Source organism: Ambystoma mexicanum, chromosome 7q, assembly GCF_040938575.1.
Source record: "Ambystoma mexicanum isolate Mex_15411 chromosome 7q, UKY_AmexF1_1, whole genome shotgun sequence".
Lineage (NCBI taxonomy): Eukaryota > Metazoa > Chordata > Amphibia > Caudata > Ambystomatidae > Ambystoma > Ambystoma mexicanum.
The window spans coordinates 678,957,174-678,975,497 of record NC_090941.1 but is presented as its reverse complement, the minus strand read 5'-3'; the positions used below and the strand labels follow the sequence as shown (position 1 = coordinate 678,975,497).

At 43.6% G+C, this 18,324-nt stretch overlaps 1 protein-coding gene across 2 annotated transcripts in view; it reads left to right on the top strand.

The window, feature by feature from the left end:
* Positions 1-17,829, top strand: part of NUP58 (nucleoporin 58) — an 891,091-nt gene extending 873,262 nt beyond the window's left edge. Inside the window, exon 15 of one of the 2 annotated variants that reach the window (XM_069640546.1) lies at positions 15,113-17,829. In XM_069640546.1, coding sequence (XP_069496647.1) covers positions 15,113-15,279 — 167 coding nt within the window. In that variant the 3' untranslated portion in view covers positions 15,280-17,829. The remainder of the gene's footprint in view (positions 1-15,112) is intronic. The other variant, XM_069640545.1, reaches the window with a different exon arrangement.
* Positions 17,830-18,324: the final 495 nt, after the last annotated feature.

The following is an 18,324-nucleotide window of genomic DNA, read 5'->3' as shown; positions in this document are numbered from 1 at the left end:
CGCCCTGTGTTAGACCTGCGTCCAGCCAACACATGTCAAACCACAAACGTTATGTATAACAACTCAAGAGGATGAGGCAGAATACATGACGTTGGATATGAAAGATGCATATTTTGCGTATTTCAATGTTGCTAGTGCACAGAAAATACTTGCGCTTCCAGATAGGAAAAACACACTACCAGTTCAAAGTCCTCCCCCACTTCTTCAGCGCCAAGGTTGTTTACCAAGGTGCTGGCAGTAGTAGTGGTACACTTAAGATGGCAGTCAATCTCATTGTAGCCTTATCTAGATGATTAGCTCATAACGGGAGACGCACCACAGATGTGTCAGCAGCACACACAAGCCACAATCAACCTTTTGTTCCAATTGGAGTTCTCAATCAACAAGAAAAAAATCAAGTCTCGTCCCCAGCCAAGTAAAACAATTGCTGGGTGCATTGATACAAACCCAAGAAGGCGTAACCTTCCCCTCCAACGAGAGTGTACAAAACATGCAGTTTCAAATCCCTCATATGGCTGGTGGGCAGATAACCATATGAAAGGCAATGTGCCTTCTCGGGATGATGCTTCATGCAAATACCTTGTCCCACATGCACATCTGCGCATGCATCCAGTGAAAGAGCGGTTAGTGAAATAATGCTCTCAAGCAAGCAGTTATTCGGACGATCTAGTGGTCATTTCGCAATCGCTAGTACAAGCACTACTGTGGTGGTAAAAAGAAAGCATGTTGAAGGGAAAACCCTTTCGCAACCCAGCAGTGCAGGCCACTCTTACAACACACACCTCACTCTCTGGGCGGGGGCCACATTATCTCCATCAAGTCGCTTTTTTTGTAATTGCAATTGGTTATTTATAACGCATTTAATGCAAGGAGGATCCGGGGATTGAACCCCGCGCTACTCTGTGGTGTCTTGCTTTTAAGGCGAGCATGTTGCCCCTGAGCTATCCTCCCTGAGAAAAGCACTTCAAACTTTTCATCATCAGCTAGCACGAAAGACTGTTCTAGTCTTCACAGACAGCACTACTGTCATGTTCTACGTAAACAAGCAGGGCGGGACACACTCTTGAAGTCTGTCCAAGTTAGCTCAGAGAATTTGGAACTGGTTACTCCGCTGCAACATATTCCTCCTGTCTCAACACATTCCAGGGGAACACACCTCTCTGGGAGACAACTTAAGCAGAAGTTTACACAAGTGGCAAATACACACAGATAATTCACACAACATCTTCACACAATTGAGGCAACCAGACATCGATCTCTCTGCACACCTGCTCAAATTGTCTCTTTAAATACCAGCCAAACTACTGTGCCCTTACAACATTCTATCCGAACATCAAGGGACAACACTCTATCCATGCCCTCAAACACTGAACTTGGCAGCTTGACTTCTGAAGTCATAGAGCTTCGACATTTAAACTTGCCACAAAAGATGTATGGACATCTTGAAGGAGGCACTTAAACTCAACACAAGACATTGCTATTTCAATAAGTGGAAAAGCTTTGTCATTTGGTGTAGAACATGCAGCATCAACCCAATTGACTGCTCACTTTCTGATATAGTACAATATCTTTACCTTTTAGATTGGATTAGTCTTTAATTCCCTTTGAATCCATCTTGCAGCTCTTTCAGCATACACCACCTCAAAGTAAGGTGTCATGGTGGAAAGTACCAGTGGTTAAAGCATTCATGGAAGCTGTTAAAGGATTACACCACCCCACCCCCAATTTCAAATCCAACTCCCGGATGGGACTTCAAAGTTGTAGTTACTAAACTCACGGTTCCTCGTTTTGAGCCAATGCATAAAGTCAGTCTTAAAGATCTCACTTCCAAAACTGCATTTCTTGTAGCCATTACATCAATAATATGGGTCAGTGAACTGAAAGCCCTCGCAAATCAAGATCTATTTGATATTCATAAAGACAAAGTGGTTCTAAGAACACACCCACGTTTTTCGCAAAAATGTATCTTAAAGTTCCTTGTCAACCAGTCCATAGAACTTCCAGCTTTCTTCCAAAACACATCCCATTCAGCAGAGAAAAGCCTCTATACATTAGACGTTATTAGAGCTGTAATGTACTATCTGAGTATAACAAAGCCACTGAGGAAAACCGATCAGTTATTTGTTTCCATAGTCACGAGAAGAGAAGGGGATGCTATCTCTAAGTTGGCTATTCCTAGATGGATTGTCAAATACATTCAAAATTATTCTCTGTCCAAGAAAACGTTACCTTTCACGCCCAGAGCACACTCAACTCAAGGCACAGGAGCTATTCTAGCATTCATAGCAAATGTACCTTTAGATGCCATTTGCAAGGCAGCTACTTGGAGTTCCGTTCACTCCTTCACACAGCACTACTGTTCGGATACACATTCAAGAGAAGACTCCCAGTTGGGACAAGCAGTGTTAAGACATCTTTTTGCGACTGTACCTTCTAACAACACACCACCATCTCCTTGTACTGCTCGCTAGTCTATGCAAAGCATTTGATTCCAAGTAGAGGCATACATTACTTACAGTGATAGTATTTCGGATGCTTGTATTTGCTTATATTCATATGGACTCACCCTTCCTCCCCTCTTGGAGTTGAAGGTACATAGACATTTTAATTCTTTCTTACTTTCCTGTACTCGCACATAAATTTTATTCTTCCTCATGCCAGCCACAAAACAATCTGAGGGACCTCGACGCGTGAGGGACCATGGGTACAGTACACGTCACACTAGGGATAGTATTACACACACACCCAGTCGACGTCCCTTTTCAAACTTTGAAAACAAGTCATGCAATACTCTGCACCTACCACTAGATTTCGGCCTATGCAAGCATGTGACTCTAAGCAGATACAAGCATCATAAATAAGATTATGGTAAGTAATGTTTGTGTGTGTGTATATATATATATATATAACACTAATAGCTTTTTTAATTAATATCTGCAAGTAAACCGCATACAAAAATTATTCTATCTTCGTATGATAAACTGGATTAGGTGTAAACGTACAGGGAAGTGAAACTAGGTCACATCAATTGTTATTATTAAATATCAATAAACACTAAAACAATTGACAACTAAACATATTTCATTAATATTGTATACTGGTATACTATACCATAGAAGCGTTTGTAGATGCTACTTGTGGATTGCAAGATGTTTCAAACCACAAATCCAGTCGGCCCTGCCCCATTGAATGCGTGCAGCTCAGAGGAAGTTCATACCCATTGCTGTTAGTAAACATTCTTAAATACAAGCACATGACATTACTAAACACTTTATATTATGAATGTACAGTATGCTGGTCTCTGCATACTGAAGAAGAGGATATGTGCATGCGACTCGAGTGCTCCATGCCCTATCACCTCCAGAGTAAAGAGAATGGCAACACCTACAGCACGGTTGTGTGCAGTAAACCAGGGGCCCAATTCACAGAATCCTTTTATAATGTCAAAAACCCATTGGAAAACGCTCATTTAGGCCCGATGTGTCATTAGAGTTGCAAAGTCCGGCCATCGGCTAACAGAAAAAGCCGTCCTTGGACCACTCCGTACCTAAATGGCTACCCAACATTTATTCTCCCTTCCCATCCAAACTCCTTGAAAGGACAGTGACCATCTAGCTTTAATCATATTTCAAGGACCACAATCGTCTAAACAACAACCAGACTGGATTCCACCCCCTACATGGAACTAAAGTTGTGATCACCTCCATTGTGATTGAGGGGTGAATGCTGGCTGATGACGATGGAATCCGCTCCCAGAGCATGCTTGAGCTATCTGCTGCTTTTGACACAGTTGACCTTGACATTCATCTCTCCCACCTCCATTCTTCTGTTGTCATGGACCACCTAGTTCTGAATTTCATTCCCTCCTCTCAAACATTAATCTAGTCATTTGGGCTCTTGCTTTCTATTGTTATTCTGACAAAATCTTGATTGGATTGGACAAATAACGTTGGTACACCTCAAACAGTTTATAACTTTTCATGTCCACCATCTATGTTTGGATGTGTGAAGATTGCCTCAGTCAACAGCAATAAAAGCCCCAAAACGCAATTGCCAGTACTTCCCACCATTCACCTGGCTTCTAACCCTTTGCCTCCCCTCAATCCCATTCCCAACCCCCATTCTGCACTTATATACTCCTGGGTGGTCCCCATTTGGGACCTTGCTGCTACATGCACCCTACTAGAACATCTGCACGGCTACACCAGATAGGATACTCTAAATGCCCACTTAGTTCTGCGTTGCCCATTTCCCCTCACAAAAAAGGTCAAATTCAATTCTCCACCTTTTAATGTGCACATCAACTATTCCACCCACATGGCAATTGAACAATACCTTCCATCAAGCATTAAACCCATCATACCTCTACTTCTCTCCTGCCAACCTGTTTGGCACTCTCAGCCAGTGCACCCTGTCTATATGGGTATACAAGGCTTCCTTTGGATACAAATACATTAAGTGGTCTTAATACAAATTGCCTAAAAAGCATAATGCATGCATAACCCAGGTTCCTCCTAACCAGCCGACACCAACACAATAGCAAATCTGTCTTGCGATTTCCCTCTGTCCCTTCTAAATAAATCCACCCCACTCCTTGTGCAGATCCCATAGGGCCCAGACACCATGCACATGGAAAGGGAACTTCATAAAACCCAATATAACTGTGGTGAGTTAATTCAAATCTTACCATGTGAAGGTTTGAGCCACTAGGGACTGGATTTGTCTGCCTGCTTCCCGATGTGCCTTACAGAGGGAAAGGGTGAAAGGAGTAGCATCAGGTAAGCTTGCCACCTCCACCAAGGCACAGCATTCCACCATAAAGGATGTTTGAGACCGCTCAGCAAGAGACATCCAAAACCCTGCATTCTAATGAATTCCCTTCTACCACAGATTCCTTATCTTTGATGTTTTGTCTCCATATCATATCCAGTGCCAGCTGAACTCCCCAAAAATGTTTACCAGACCAGCATGGGCCCCAGCCCTGCTCTGGGTTTGCATCTGTCACTCCACGCAGGGTGAGAATTTGGAGCGATATATACGGAGCCACTGCTCAATATAACCTCAGTTCCTTTTTTCTGCACACGTCATACTCTTTGGATACTCCACTTAGCTTTTGCTGTTCTGTCATGTCTAACCCTGGTACGACCTTGGACTTTGTTCGAATTATGGTAGGCAGATGTCCATCTCAGACCCACACAGGATTTGCCTGTATTGCCTTCGGGAAAGCCTTGATCTGCCGTACTGCAGATAATTCCAATATATGCACCCGAAGGTCCTTGAGCAGCGTGCCACTACATTGTTCACCTACTGCCATATGCATGGTACGAGGACACGTTCCACGTTTCTGTGCGCAAAACCCTGGAAGATGTCAGTAGAAGAATCGGCTGAGAAGTTGAAACAAACATGGCTTCATTCAGGCTCTTTGCCGCTCTGCTTTTGGGCGTTGAGCCCTTGGCCTCAGTCCCCCTCGCGCAGTAATTGTATTTGGCTCTGGCAAAGCTGGCAACTCGCAGGAGGAGGTCTTGCTCCAGATGGGAAAATTCCTCTTGAAGATGCCCGACATCTACGATGAAGGGTATACCATCCTTTTTCGACAGGAACTCCATTAGACTGGTGGGCCTGAGGAATTTTATGGAGAGGGAGAGGAGCAAAGGAATTTGGCTGCAGACCTGCAGGAGGCCAGAAGCCTGTACGCTTCAACAGAGCTGCATATCCTTCTGCCTTGGACTCCGGTCAGGCCTCATGCTTTTCAAAGAGTGGTAGCCAAGTTTGTGTAACACTTAATTTGTCCGCACCCGCCAAACCCCCAGCTCTCATATGATTTGACTGATATTCTTGTTGATCTGGCGATGTCGTCCCGAGTGAAACCTTCGAATCTGGGGATTCTATCCATTCATGCTTTGCCAGAGAGATTGGTGGTACAGGTCACAATGGCAGGCCTCAACACAACCTCTTTCCCCTCACTGACTTAAGACAGTGCAAGTAAGAGATGAATGCTGTGGCACACTGTGTTTTCGTTGTGCCATCAATACGTCTTGCACATTGGACAAGTACTCATTTTGTCTTTGCTGCACTGGAAGCCGGCCACAGCACCAAGGCCTGCACTAAGGCCTCTGACCTGTCCCTGCCTGTCCACGCCTTCCCGGCCGTCGGCCGGCCACTCTGCCTGGAAAGAACGTTATAAGGTACATTTCCTGAGAAATGCTGCATGTTCCACGACTGTCCCTGCCCCATCATGCACACTGCACTATTCCTGCACACTAAGTCGCAATTATAATCGCTGAGGAAACTGCCCCGTGAGTATCAGCGCTTATGCTCACCTCCTCATATGTTCATGCTACCCTGATCCATATGCCTGCAACACATAGACCCAGTACGCATGAATGTCCTCCTGTTTCAACTTGCCTGCATTGAAAAAGATTTTAACTAGCTTGGTGATTGTTCTAGTGATAAGCTGTTTTGCCAGTCTGTACAAAAGTCGAATCTAGCTGTTGCACTACCTAGACCCAGTACGCATGAATGCCCTTCTGTATCAACTTGCCTGCATTGAAAACGATTTTAACTAGCTTGGTAATTGCTCTAGTGATCAGCTTTTTTGCCAGATTGTATCAAACTTGAATCTAGACGGTTGCAAATTTATACTAGCCCATTACTACACCATACTAGCTAAGCTAAGTCCAGCCTACTTCCTGCACTGCTCCAACAAAATAAAACTTGCCCATCTGTGCATGCCACCTGCACACCAGAAGTAGTTATCTGTTATACCACTAGTATAACTTCATCCGTCCACCCTGTAAACTACACAGACTAAGCTGTACCCGTACATGTCTAACCGCCTGCAACTGGCCATGGTGCTTACATGCATGAGCCCAGCCAACAGTATCTAGCATCCCTTTAGCATCACACCCCAACATTGCCTCTGAATTATGCCAGCCTGGCTCATCCTCATCATGTTCCCCTTCTGTGTCATGCCCAATCACACGCCACAACTACACTCAACTTAACACCCTACCTACCCATCAGAAAGGTAGAACCTTAGACTGGCTCTCTGCCCACAACTGTAACATCATCTGGAAGGACCCCCAACCACTTATATGGACTGACCATCCCCTACTATCATTTGACATTAGCATTAATAACCCGTACCACATACAGTGCCCCCCTACACCAGCATGTTTGACTAGAAACAAGCGCAACATAACCGTGGAAGCCCTCATTCCACTGGTTCTACCCATTCTAAACTCGATCCCCGACACATCGGACCTTAACCTACTAGTAGACCCCTACAATGATGCCATGACCAAAGCTATTGACACCGTTGCCACACTAAAACTATGTAAAGGTAAACCCAGAGCCCATCTTAACTCTTGGTATACAACTGAACTTAAAATACTAAGAAATAAGAAAACCCTAATGGAAACCCTATGGAAAACGAATCCATCAGAGGAACACAAAATCAATCTCACAAATGCATCCTCCCTCTATAAAAAAAAGAAATACTCCGCACAAAAAAGGAAGCCTACAATGTAAGAATAAGCAATGCAGGCTCCAGTGCTAAAGAACTATTCACCATCTTGAAGGGGCAAGAAAACCCCAACTCACCGACGGACATGTCCGTGAAAGACCAACTATGGTGCACGAGCATCCAAGATGCCCTTGCGAATAAAATCACTGGTCTGCAAACGAAAATTGAAAACAAAAGACTACAACTTTCCAGTAGTAACCCCCCTAGCCTACCCACCACCTCTAATACTAACCACAGCTCATGGCTCATGTGTTTCCCCCACCCTATACAATATCTTTACAAAGCCTCTCTTTGATAAACTGGATCGTCTGGGTGTCACCTACACAAACTATTCGGATGACACCCAGATACTCCTCACCATCTTCGGCAATTACAATGCTGATGTCACCAGGATCAATGGAATCTTCTCCGTCATTCAGGCCTGGATGGCCGCACATGGCCTCTGCCTGAATGACGAGAAGACTGAACTGCTCCTTGTCGGTTCACCCAACAATTTACAAAAACTGAGCCCCGACTACTCAATATCATCATCGATGGCAACACCATCCCTGTCGCCAAAAACGTGAAAACACTCGGCTTTTATCTCGATGCCAATATTAACCTCACTAAACAAGTCAATTCGACCGCTTCAGCTACCGCTTATACAGGGAAACTAATCAGAGCCTGCAGACCATTTCTCTCCACTAATAGCTGCCTTACGCTAGCTAGAGCTCTCATACAATCTAAGCTAGACTATTGCAACAGCCTCTACCTAGGTGCCAACCAATCTGTAATCAGTAAACTCCAGGTTCTTCAAAACAATGCGCTACGAGCAGCACTAAACATTCCTAGGCGGGAGCATATTTCTGCCACCAGAATCACATGCAAATGGCTCTCCATTCAACAAAAAATCGATTTAAAAACTCTCTGCCTCACCTACAAAGCCCTCAACCACCTAGCCCCTCCCTACCTTACTAACAAGTTCACCATGAAACCGTCCATCAAAACCACTAGATCCTCCAACACTTTGTCTCACGGTGCCCAGATTCATTTCTAAAAGAGCCGGAGGCTCGAGCTTCACAGTCCTCGCCTCCCAACTCTGGAACACCCTGCTCCTGAGCATCAAATCGTCCAAATCCTTCCAGTCTTTCAGGACACTTGCCATTGGGGGGCTACTGACAAAAAGTCAACCTTAAGCTAGACCTAGCTACAATCTGTATATATTGTACATGCCTCACTTTTGTCAATACTATATGCATTTACTACCACTTTCTGTATATACTGTATATAACCTTTGCTAAAGTACCAATGCTAATTACCGTGTACTGTGCCTTGTAACCTGTCCTAAGCGCCCTTTTACTCCTGGGTCCGGAGCACTATATAAATAAAATAAACAAACAAACTTCCCAGCAAAGGAGATTGAGGTCTGTAATGACTTGAAGGATGGCAAGAAGGCAGCACACCAGGCTGTGCAAGCTGACCCCAACACTGTTTGGTGCGTGCCATGGGCACTGGGTCAGTCCTGAGGCTGCACTTTTGGATGAGGACCTCCAGATTCAACCACAACATCAAGTCAAATCTTTTGGACGTGCCATTTTACGAATGCAACCAGTTCAGGCAATGGTGGATGATCCCCTCCTGAAGCTTTAAGCCTCCAATGCCACATCCAAGTCTATAGGTCTGGTGGTTCATCAGGCTTGCGCCTCCATCTTGAGGGGATGAGGTTTCCTTCCCTTTGGCTCATTCACCCACCGTCGTAAGGGTCAGGCACCCTCTAGCAAACCGAAGCAGTGTTGCCCCCTCCTCCATGCCAGCGTAGAGGTAGTGTAACCCACAGAGGAGGTTTTACCGCCTCAACTGTTCCTACAGCTGCCACAAGGGGAAAAACCTCTGTAAAGGGGACTTTATCCATTTCAACTAAGTGGATGGGATGATGACCCTTGACTGACATCGCATCACTTTCAATGCTTAGGTCTTACAGGTCAACACCTAGCCACCCACCCTTCTTATATCCCATAACTGCATATGGCCCTTACCCTCCTGGGGGAGGTTGGTCTGCTTCTGTCAAATGTTTCTATAGAATCGCTTCGCCGCTCAGAGCGAGGCAGGGGCCGGTACTATCTGATTCCAAAGAAACGCCATTGCCAGAGTCCTATCTTGGATCTGATGCCTTTGTATTTGTACCCGCACATGAAGTTCATGATGGGTACTTTGGCCTAGATCCTTCTGGCTCTTGAATTGCCGGACTGGCTGGTATCTCTAGATCTACAGGTTTAAACCTTTGTGTGCTGATCCATCACAAGCACAGGAGGCATCTGAGGTTTGTAGCCTGGACATCCCACACGTTCAAGGTTCTGTCATTCTGCCTTTTCTCAGCAGCAAGGGTTTTCACTAAACTGTTGGCTGTGGTGGCAGCTTGCTTCTGGAGTGAAAGTATAAATATCTTTCCATGCCTGGATGACTGACTTGTCCAAGCTCTCACCCAGACCTGGTGTCTGTGCATTTGTTCCACGCATGCAGCATGTTACACAGTTTGGGATTCTCCTTGAACTTCTCAAAGTCCCATGTTTCATCTCAATCCTTGCGGTTTATCGGAGTGGTCTTGGAAAATCCCCTGGGCAGGACTTTCCCTCCCTACGGTCGACATCAAACCTCTTCCAGATAATTTGTCTTTCAGTCCGAGAAGCTGGTTCCGGCCACCACTTTACTGTGTCTACTGGGCCTCATGGCCTCCTGCATTCTGGTGGTCCCAGAGGCCCAGTTATGCATGAGGTTACTCCAGTGGTGACTTCAGTGTTGGGGGTCTCAGTTGCAGGGTGACATGTCAGACCTTTTGAGGGTCACGGACAATGTGTCTCGAGATCTTTGCGGCCATCCCTGTAAAACTACTAACTGAGTGGGGCATCGATTCAACAACCCTAGCCCAAACTGACTGTGGCCAGAGACTTCACTGAAGGGCTGGGGTGCTCACCTATTAGACCTTACAGTGAATGCACTCTGGTCTCCGGCAAACCCAGGAGCACCCCTTTCCCGCTCTGTGTGAGGCGTGACTGTGTTGTTCTTGTCAGACAATACAGTGGCCATGCACTACCTCAACAAACGCTGTGGTTTGGGGTCATTACTTCTGTGCAGAGCAGCAACGAGACTGTTGTTCTGGGCTCTGAAGAATGATGTATCTGACGGTAGCCCATCTCTCCAGGGTGGGAGTCGCTTGTACCGGACACATTGAGCAGACAGACTGTCCTCTCACATGAGCAGGAGCTCAGCTTGGAAGTCCTCCTGGAGAAATTCTCTTTTTGGGGGATCCCTCATGTGGACCTCTTTACTTAGAACTTGAACAAGAAGTGCGAGTTCTTCTCCAGAGTGTTTCCTCTGCAGGAAGCTCACTTATAGGTTAAAGTTTTGACTCAAAAGGGTCGAATGACAAAAGGGTCGAGTCGATTCGACTGGAAAAAAAGTATCGAATTATTTATTTTGTTTGTATTTTTTTGGGGGGCGGGGGGTGATCCACCCCCCCAAACCCCTGTTTTTGGTGTAAAAACACCTTTTTTACCGATACTAAATAAAAAAAATTATATACATTTAAAAAAAAATGTGATCCTTTTGTTTTCAGTCGAATGCACTCTCACCTTTGGCATTCGATCCTTTTGATTTCGTAACTTTAACTGGACACCAGGAAGCTCTGGTGGATGTATTGACAGCTGAGTGCATTCCTGCCGATCCCTGCAATTCCACTGGTTCTCAGGAGTGACTGGCTGTGCAGGTCTATGTTGATTCTGATCGCTATAGACTGGGCCCAGAGCAGCATGTGCCTGGAGTTTCTGAACATGTCGATCTGTGTACCCTGGCACCTTCGGGCAAAGGTAGGCCTGCTTTCCCACTCTGTGGCATGCCTTCCATCCGAGCCTCAGCAACTGAACCTTCATGCTTGGCTTCTGAGAGTCTGAGGAGTGGGATTTGTCGGAAGACATCGCAACTGTATTCTTTTCTGCTCGGAGGATGACCACCAAGTCCATTTATTCCTGCCAGTGGCGTACATTCTCAGCTTGGTGTTGTAAGAGGGGTCTGGACTCTTCCGCCTGTCCTACCACCCCTATTCTAGATGATTTTCTTTTTTTTTTACTCCCTGACCTGATGGGGATGGAGGAGAAGACTGCCAATTGGCACTGTAGAGCGGGTACCCGGCTCCCATTTCGTTCTTTAAACCCCAGAGCAAGGCTCTTTTTTCATAATCTCCACTATTATGCAGTTGTTTGTGGTTTGTGCCATCAGTTTCCCCAGTCCCAGTTTGTTGTTCTTGTATGGGACATTAATATGGACATTCCTAATGGAGCTCAATTAGAGCATGTGCAAACATATTAAGGTTTCTGACCATCAAGGTGATTTTCCTGTTAGCCATCACTTCCATGAAATGAGTGAGTGAGCTCTAGGCGTTATGTTAAACTTCCCTATTTGGTGTTTTCCCAGGAGAAGATTGCTTTGAGGCTGAGATCATCCTTCCTAAGTTAGTGTTGAACTTTAATCTCTCAGAAGATCCATTTACCTGAGTTTTCCAACTGCCTCACCCGTCTAGAGAGAGAAATTATTTCAATGGCGGGACCTGATGATGCCCCTGAGCTACTACGTCTGTCAGACATGAGATGTCAGAAATCTGGATGGTGGTTTTTGTGCTTGTAGGCCTGTGACTAAACAGACCCTGTCAAGATGAGTCCTCCTCTGCAACTCTGAGCGCTACGATCTGGTGGGTAAGGATGTGCCTGCCAGTCTCAGGGCTCATTCAGCCAGAGACCTGGCTGCCACCTCTGCCCAGCCGGTCCCTGTCTTGAACATATATCAAGCAGCTGTGTGGGCTTCTCTGCACACGTTTAACAAACATTACTTCCGGGATTTCCCATCAGGGCCGGATGTTTGCATTGGGGGAGTGGTCCTCCACAGTTTTCCACTTTTATCATTCTCCTCATTCCTCCAGATTTACATACTGCTATGGGAGTCTATCAATTATGGGGTATCTGTGGGAGGAAAGAATGCATTAGAAGAGCAAATTACCTGCTTCTCAGTAGTATTCTTTTCTGATGGCTGTTTCTCCCACAGTTTCCTCTCGGCACCCTCCCAACCTTCCCCAACAGTACTACACCTCATCTGTTCAATCAGCAGCTGGCTGCTACGCAAAAAGGCAGCACTGAGGTCATATGGTGTGTTGGCTCCACGTACTCTGTCCCAGACGTCCAGTTCGTCATGGGTCGTGTATCTGCACGGGGCCGCGCCACACTCCCTTGTGCTGAAAGAATTTACCAAGCTAAGCCGGCAGTATACATTATCAATGATGAATCTTTTTTTCTAGGCGATTTAACTTCACAAAGTCCTTGTTACCTGAAACTGAAAACCATGACCTCACAAAGCTCTAAAATGATACCATCCCTAATTCCCAAATACCTCTGGTATGGGAAAGTAAATCTCCAAATCGAAGGTGTTCAGGTGTCTGTGAATGGAAAAGAAATTAGTGTGGTTTTCAAAGTGAGGGATTCAACCTACCTTGACCCAAGCAATCGCGAGCTGACAATGTGGAAAGCAGATCATTCCTGTGCAAAAGTGGAATTGCGCCTACAGTCACCTGGGCGAAGTTCCCAGGTCGAGGCCACCAATGTCATGTCAAACAAGTGAGAGCAACTTAACTGCAGAGAGGCTCTGTTAGAAATATTAAAAAATGTGTTAAACAGAAATACCACAAGTCCTAAAAATACGCAGGGCTGACATAAAGAAAACTGTTAACCAATGTCAAAAGGGCTGAACAAGCCCCCTCATGGCGTTATTCAGCGTATAGTACACAGAAAACAGAATGCACAGAAAAGTGAATGCATGAGCTGGAGAACACCCCTTGGAGTAAGTTGGCGACTTTGCTGGAGAAGTTGTTCACTACCCAAGCCCTGACACAATAGTGTTAAACGTGCTACAGGTCCAGGCGGATCCCCGTCAAAGCAGCAGCCGAACCCCCAAGTCATGGTGAGTTCTAGCAAGTGCTTTTGAAACCCCCAGTCGTATTGAGATTTGAGCAAGGAACTACCGATGCGCCACATCGTGTTAAGACCATTTCAAGTGCTGCTGACAATATCTTATTGAGACCTGATCACATGTTGTTGGAAACGTAGGTCCTGGTCGGGCCTACCAAAGTGAATGTCCAGATCTTTGAGAGGTCTGGATCTTTGAATTCTTGATCTCTGAGGTGGAGAGAGCTGTGTGGAAGCGACTTGTTTGGCAAGTGAAATGCCAGGGGTTGGACATGGACCCAATAGCAAATTGAGGGACGCTGACTATTCAACCTTAAGAATAATTGGAACCAAAGGTGGACCCTGAAGTGGTGTCTGTGAAGACTAGGATGTGGGAAAGGACTGGAGGACGAAAGCCAATGCAGGAAGGATAAGTGACCAGACTGAGTAAATCCTTGAAGAGCCATTCTATGGAAGATTCTTACACAGAACCAACATCTTCTCTGGATTTGCACCACTTCCAGCAACCACGTTGCCTTTTTCATCATCCTAATACCTTGTCTCTTGAATGAAGAATTGCTCCACTGCCTTTGCCCCCCCCCCAGCCCCCCCTGCTCCACTGGGATGAAATCGACAAGAGACTACTCTGTTGGCGCTGTTCATTTTAAACCCACAATGATGACTAATCGATGATTAGCCTGTTTCTTTACCCGAAGTGTCGACAGAAGAAAGATGGTTGGCCAGCTGAGAATTGTATTTCTCATAGTTGACTTAAAATCCATAGTGTGTATTCCGTAAATGTAACATTTATGTAGCTACCAACTACCTACATACATATTTAATATCCCTACTTTCCAAGAGCTTTAACCTTTGCACAGCCTAAGATAACTCTGAAAATATTTCCTTGAACAGTGTTTCTGAATCAGACGGTCATAGCTAGCAGGACCAGGGGCCAAACACATGGTGAGCCTTGGAATTCTGAAACGTATTTGTAGGGGTTTTCTTTTATTTTCTCTTTACCCTGAGTGTCGCTTCAGTAGTCGCTTCAGTAGTGTTATAGCCACGCTACAGAAATGTATCCTTCATGAGGTCCACACCCTTTATGCAGTGTTGTGCATCACAATAGGTTATAACAATGTCCATGAATTGATGGAGGAGAGACCAATTTTAAGAACTTGTTGGTTTAAGAAAAACGAGGTTTCATTCTGTACGTCCAGTAGAGGTTTAGTTGCAAGGGTGTCTCCTAACTTATCTGGGAAGTCAACAGTACAAATAATTCCCAGTGAAGTGAATGGGAGAATGTCTTTTGAGTGAGACAAAATCCCACAATTCATATTCAGACCATTCCAAGCACTCGGAATAATGCACTGTGGTCGTGAGTTTTGAAGTTTTTCCCCCATTATATATGATTGAAAAAGCTTCACGATGTGGTGCAATAATTCTGATGAAGCTCTGAGGAATCTATTCGTCATATAATGTCTGTATGTCAAGAGCAAGTGATGAAATGGACTGCCAGAATGTGCATAGTCCTCTTGATGGCTTCAGATGGTAATTTTTGATTCGTATCAAGTGTGAGAAAACAATAGCTTTACTAATGGTGGCAATTCTTTCCTCATTTTACAAGGTTTTGGCAGCTCAGCTACTTCCGGATTCAACTTCAGCAATCCTGGCATCACTGCATCAGCTGGGTTGACATTTGGCGTATCCAATCCTTCAACTGGTTTTGGAACAGGTGGGCAGCTTCTGCAGCTTAAAAAACCTCCAGCTGGAAACAAAAGAGGGAAAAGATAGACGGTTTACTAAAAAATAAATGTTGGTTGGTGCATCCTTAAAGATCTATTTTTCTAAAACGGCTAGGATTGCATCCCAGGAGATTTATAATGTTTTTATATTTTTTCCCAATTCTGGAAGATTGATTTTTGAGCGTTACTGCATTTGTCACAAATGGTTATTTTCATGTTAATGAATTAATTCGTGTGCATTTTTATTCCTGCTATCAAAATGATATTCTGACTTGAGTCTACAATGAAAGCTCTTGCTCAGCCGTATGTAAGCTCTTGAAAAACTAATATTTCCTGCAGCATGGTTTTATGAAATATTGAGCACATGTGCAAATGTATAGATGTAAATACATATAGCTGTTACCATGATAGGTACAACAGTGTGTATTGCTAGGCTCTACTTCTGTCTAAAGGTTAGACTTAAAATATTGTTCTGCACATTGTGTGTGTGTGTATAAACTTATAGAAAACATGTAGATCAGGACATGTGTCCGTTTACTTTGTTCATGTGTACAATTGATTTTCTATGCACACTTTATATGCGCACACACAATATTTCGAATATCTGCTGGCTAGAGTGATATTTATGAAGTAGGGGACTACTTATAGATAAAAGGTAGTCTTTACCTCTGGCTACATTTGTACTCCTGCTCTGAAAAATGTCCAGCCCGTATTTGATTTTGCACAAGATGTCACTGTGAATAAATAATATCCTACCATATTCCTTTGTCCTATGTTGGTCTTTCAACGCCATCTTAAAATATTATATTGTTTTAAAGCTAAAGTATAATAAACTCAAACTCCTATATCTTTAAAACTGCAACTATGTAAACAAATACACCACATAGCCTAAACAAGCAGTGCTTCGGCATCCTGATCTGTCACACTGGGGCAAAATAGATTTGACTTTTATTGTTTTTGTTCCATTGATGTCATAACCTTGAGAGGTAGATTGCTGAGCAGTGGAACTAGGTCATCATGTTTCAATCTTATGTTATAAAGATGACCCGATACTTTTTCCATTATTTCCGTCCTAGACTGGCCAACACATTTTTAGATTCAAGATGCTAGGAAAGTTTCAGATGTTTACTCAAGTGTGGAAATTAGTACAGCGTGGACGCCTAGTTATTTCACTATTATACATGATCATTTCTTGCCCATATTTTTTTTTTTATGAAACATCAACTTAAAAAACCAAAAAGCCATTTGCCGCTGTGCATAAGTTCCCACTCTCCTCATCCCCCCAAGGCAGTAAGCCAGAAGAGTTCAATTACATTTTCACAAAATAATGGCGGGCTTGTCCTGCATTGTTTAAAAAGCTACAGGCTATATTTCTTTTAATATAAGTCCTTAGTGCACTATGGGTGATATCGTTCATTACTACTAAAAAAAGAACAGCACAGTAGCAAAAATGTAATTGTCCCAAGAATCATGATGACAAAAACATATGTTAAAATGGTTTACTGAATGATAAACCATGTTCTCCAACTTCTCAGAGATTGGATGGCCTGCTTGGTCAGAATGTAATTCTCTGTTCCCATCTACTAAAGTAATGTGCTTCACGGTCGTTAACCTCCTTTTTGGTAATACAGAGTATGCCATGTGCAATGTGCTTGTTGATGTCCTTACAGATCTTGGACGCAGTTGTGAAGCAATCTTTGACACCTTTGATTGATCGCATTCATAGATGAAAAGGAACATTTTTGAATGCCAAATCGCCAATAAACTACCAGATGTGGTTAATTCTACTTCGTAGTAGTCACCTCCACGTGTACGCTGTGATTTCAAAAGAACTATTTATAATACGATTGGGGGTTTACATTTGCTGGAAATAAAAGGTCTACAGTCTCAGCATTTTTATTAACAATTGCACAAGCTAGTTCAAGGGTTTAAGCACTGTTAATTCAGTTTCATTTTAAGACTGTTGCCTTTCCTTCATTAAAAATGTTTCATTTACTGTGCACCAAGTTTATGTTCCTAGTGATTTCATCAATACTTTCTTGTAATCGATTACAGGTATGCAAGTAAGTATATTTTATTTTAATGGTCTTGTCCTGTATACTTCTGTATGTCCTAAGACTAATGATATTATGCAGCATTGATTTATCTTCGTCATGAAAGTACATTTGTGTTAGGCAAGTGATGCATTGACAATAGAAAAGGGTATTATTATTTTTAGTACATCAATAACGTTCTTGCACTACTGTATGTGTGCTTAAGACACTTGGCATATGCATATTTTTGTGATGATCAGTTTCACCCATTTTGTGTTTTAATAATGGCAGCAACAAGAGAAGCAGAAACTGTAACTGTTCCGTTGGGCTGCAGTCAAAGATGTGTTGTATGTCATTCAAGTTCATGCTTTTTAAACTGCTTTTGAAATGCTGAATAACTCGTCTAAAGTAATAATCCTGTTTGTAAATCTTTTTTTTTTTTAATAAGACTTTGTTCACCTTTGTGCAACCTACCACTGTTCAACACAATACATTTGTATTGAGTAGATAAAGCTATTTGTTATCAGAGGGAACTTGATGTTTAATTAAAAAATGATATGCACATATTTTATGGAGTTGCTTCTATCTTTTCTTTTGTAGCTTTTATTTTACATGCCAAATTAGTAAAAACCATTTTCATCAACAAACAGTAAATTCATAACTCCTTGATATATACGCTCATACTGATGGGAAACCACTGCAACAACGGATACCTCAACTTTTCAAATAGCTTGCACAGATCCCGAAATCCTTAAACCACCAAGAGCTACAGTTACAAGTCCATGAGTGGGCCAATCCTAGAATTATGCGTGCTGACTGTAATATAGCTAATATCTGTATGAAAACTCACATCACCCATACCTTAGTTTCTTTTATCTATGCACCACCAGAGTGGCGTCTTGTTCATGAAGGGTGGCAGGCACCAACCCACTACCCATTATGCAGAAGCCACGCAGCAAGCAAAAGCAGAGAAACATGACATTGCGACCTTGTAACTGCAAACATGATTAGTGTTCTGATGTGGAATACTGGCCTACTTTGGTTCAGCCAGTTTTCTTACA